General features: G+C 41.0%; 1 protein-coding gene across 1 annotated transcript; it reads left to right on the forward strand.

Moving 5' to 3' along the window:
- The first annotated feature begins 6 nt into the window (after positions 1-6).
- Positions 7-2,985, forward strand: Armcx3 (armadillo repeat containing X-linked 3). The gene has a single exon (XM_050130564.1). The coding sequence runs from the start codon at positions 127-129 to the stop codon at positions 1,273-1,275; it is 1,149 nt and encodes a 382-aa protein (XP_049986521.1). The 5' UTR covers positions 7-126; the 3' UTR covers positions 1,276-2,985.
- Positions 2,986-3,825: the final 840 nt, after the last annotated feature.

Raw genomic sequence — 3,825 nt, forward strand, 5'->3', positions numbered from 1 at the left:
ACTGCAGCTTCGAAGTGACTGAAGAAGATCGTTCTCCATAGGCCTGCACTCAGGCCCGAAGCCCTCTTCCCCTATTTTGAGTGGCCACTCTATTTCCTGGTCCCTGCCGTTGTCAGGGACGATTGCATGGGCTACGCCAGGAAAGTAGGCTGGGTGACTGCAGGCCTGGTGATTGGGGCTGGAGCCTGCTACTGCATCTACTGCATCTACAGATTGGCCCGAGGAAGAAAGCAGAACAAGGAGAAGATGGCCGAGGGTGGCTCTGCTGATGTGGATGATGCCGGGGACTGTTCTGGGACCAGGTATAATGACTGGTCTGATGATGATGATGACAGTAATGAGAGCAAGAGTATCGTTTGGTACCCACCTTGGGCCCGGATTGGCACTGAAGCAGGGACCAGAGCTAGAGCCAGGGCCAGAGCCAGGGCTACGAGGGCTCGGAGAGCTGTCCAGAAAAGGGCTTCTCCTAACTCAGATGATACTGTTTTGTCCCCTCAAGAGTTACAAAAAGTACTTTGTTTGGTTGAGATGTCTGAAAAGCCTTATATTCTTGAAGCAGCTTTAATTGCTCTAGGTAATAATGCTGCTTATGCATTTAACAGAGATATTATTCGGGATTTGGGTGGTCTCCCAATTGTTGCAAAGATTCTCAACACGCGGGATCCCATCGTGAAGGAAAAGGCTTTAATTGTCCTAAATAACTTGAGCGTGAACGCTGAAAATCAGAGTAGGCTTAAGGTATACATGAATCAAGTGTGCGATGACACAGTCACTTCTCGATTGAACTCATCTGTGCAGCTGGCTGGACTCAGATTGCTTACAAACATGACTGTTACTAATGAGTATCAGCACATACTTGCTGATTCCATTTCAGAATTCTTTCGCTTATTTTCAGCAGGAAATGAAGAAACCAAACTTCAGGTTTTGAAACTCCTTTTGAATCTGGCTGAAAACCCAGCCATGACTAGAGAACTGCTCAGGGCGCAAGTGCCAGCTTCGCTGGGCTCCCTCTTTAGTAAGAAGGAGAACAAAGAGGTTATTCTTAAACTTCTGATCATTTTTGAGAACATCAATGACAATTTCAAATGGGAAGAAAATGAGCCTGCTCAGAATCACTTTAGTGAGAATTCGCTTTTTTTCTTTTTAAAAGAATTTCAAGTGTGTGCCGATAAGGTTCTGGAAATAGAGAGCCACCAGGATTTTCTAGTGAAAGTAAAAGTTGGAAAATTTGCAGCCAAACTGACTGAGCATATGTTCCCAAAAAGCCAGGAATAACTTGGTGGCTTTGTAATATAGCAGCAACACACCTTGTAAACTATTCTTTTTCTCCACCTTGTTTATATGGCAAAGGAATCCTTTCAGCTGCCAGTTTTGAATAATGAATATCATACTGTATCATTGATACTGATATTTAACCGAGTTTGTCTTCAGGTTTAAGTTGGATGAATGAATACTACTTGCCCTGAAAACATGTTTGTTGCTTTTTATCTCGCTGCCTAGATTGAGATATTTTTACTGTTTTCTCTACATAAGTGACAGTGAACCAATTCATCCTAAGTAGGCTCCTTTCTGTCATTTGCATTGATTTTATTTGTGTATCATCAATAAAGATTTATGTTAATGCTGGAAAGAAATAACAGAAGAAGAAAGAAACTATCCTGTTGTTTGGTTTATAATCTAGTTGTAGAGATAAGAAACATACAAATAAACAAACAAAAAAACCAAAAAACCAAACCCTGAGAACATTTGAAGCATACAGTCTGTCAGATGTGTACCTTCAGAACAGAGAAGAGGCAAAGGCTTTGGTGGCTGGCTACATGAGTCAGTTTAAAGCTTTAGGGAGGTGAGAGCCATTGAAAGGGAGTCCTGAATCTGGTAGGGAAGTTAGTGCATTCCATGAGACCAGAGTCGAGGAGAAATGATGTAAGAAAAGCATTGATTTGGGAAGCCTTATGGTAGTCAAAATAGCCTTCTTCAGGTTAAGAGTGTGGGAAGTAGAACGAAATAATTCTGGAAAACTGTGTGAAACCCCTTGCAGAAGGCTTGTTGAATGTATTTTAACTAGAAAAGAATTGGGGTCAATATAAATGTCCTCCCCACACTGTGTCACCAAGGATGTTGTAGCAAAATGCATCCTTTCCAACTCTGGTGGTGGGCATTTGGCAATACATATCATTAAGCCTTAAAATATGTAACCCTTTTGTCCTAAGGAGATAGAAGGATAAGTGGCCAGAGATTGTATGTACAAGGCTGTTCTTGTCGGCACTGTCTTAAGGTAGTGACATTGGGAACAACTCCAGTGTTCCACACACTGAACTGACGAAGTAGGTTAAAGAATATCCACGCTGTGTGATAAATGCGCTGATGGAACTCAGTATTGCTAGAAAGACACTCGTCATACATTGTTAAGTGAGCAAGGTAAGTTAGATAGCAGTATTCAGAGTATGATTACATATTGGGGGGAGGGTTAAATCATATTTAAGAAGACACTAAAATTTATGGAATTATATACACCCAGTAGTACTAAGAGTTATATTTGGATGACAGATAATGAGTGATACTTACTTTTTGTACTTATTATTCATCTATGTTTTTTATTTATCAAAAATTAATACTGATTTTTAAGAAAGGTTTGGAAAAAGAAAAGTATGGGGGAATGTAGCGGGTGACTAATTTGAATGCGTACTGAGAGGAAAATATCTAGGCCCCAAGTGAGGTGGTCTGCCGGTTCCACCTCAGAATGAGAGGTGATAGTGAAGATAAGGCTGACTATCAGATTTGAATGAGAGAACTTATGCAAAGTAGCTACACTATTCTTGCATATAGCAGCAGTTAATCGAGAAATGTGAGTACCTTTAAGTACTACCCAGGATGTAGTGTTGATGGGTCTTGGTTAACTTTCATTTTGCTGGGGCATCCTTCTATGTTTCAGTGTCATTTAATAAATAATAATGATAATAATAAAGGTTAACATTTATTAAGTGATTACTGTGTAGAGTTCTGTCATTCTTGCAAGGAACCTGTAGAAATAGTTCCTCAAAGTGTTCCAGGGCTAAAAGTGCCACCTCAGTCATGATCTCTCCTGCCTTCATGACACGTTCCTCGTTGGTGTGATAATGCTCTCCTGCTTTGAATGTCACCACTAAATGATGCAGTCTTCTGTCTAGCTGTGATTTAGGTTGAGCTTCAGGTTTTCACATATGTCCTCCGATGTCTGTAGGAGGACAAGGGACTGGTTGGCTTCAAGTTGTTGGACATGGTCACCATACGAAGTCATTCATGTATACGAACTCATCTGATAGTTCTTTAGAGGATGAGATGATAGGAAATGAAGTTAAAATTATTCTTGCCCGTGCTAAGTAACATAAAAAGGATTGTTATGGCCAGGGCGGGAGCAGATCCATTTAAAATAAATGGAATTTGAAGTGTTTGTGTGATATTCAGATACCGCATTATCGTTTGAATAAATTAATCTTGCTTTCAGTGAAGATGCCTAGGCTGCAAATAAGAACCAGAGAGAGCTGTCAGAAGTTAGATGAAAACTGAGGCCAGGGGCCTGGATGCAGTCTATGGAAGACCGCCTAAAAGAGCTAGATAAGAAACTGGCAGCTGGGGAGAGAGGCACAGAATTTAGTCAGCCTGGTTTATATTTTCTTATTACCCCCTCCCACACAAATAACTGTCCCTTGAGATGCTTGAGAAAATAGAGGCGAGGAGCAGAAAGATGGCTCTCAACTCAATTATGTTGCATGAACACATACACAGGCGCTCAGATCAAGCCATGCCGAACTTGAGACTCAGAGTGTCTTGCTTATTACTGGGCAA

This window comes from Alexandromys fortis, unplaced genomic scaffold (genome assembly GCF_014885135.2).
Source record: "Alexandromys fortis isolate MF-2015 unplaced genomic scaffold, M_Fortis_MF-2015_v1.1 scaffold_324, whole genome shotgun sequence".
NCBI lineage: Eukaryota > Metazoa > Chordata > Mammalia > Rodentia > Cricetidae > Alexandromys > Alexandromys fortis.

Excerpts from the sequence above, each read along its gene's own strand:
- Armcx3 (XM_050130564.1), top strand. The coding sequence starts at position 127 with ATGGGCTACGCCAGGAAAGTAGGCTGGGTGACTGCAGGCCTGGTGATT.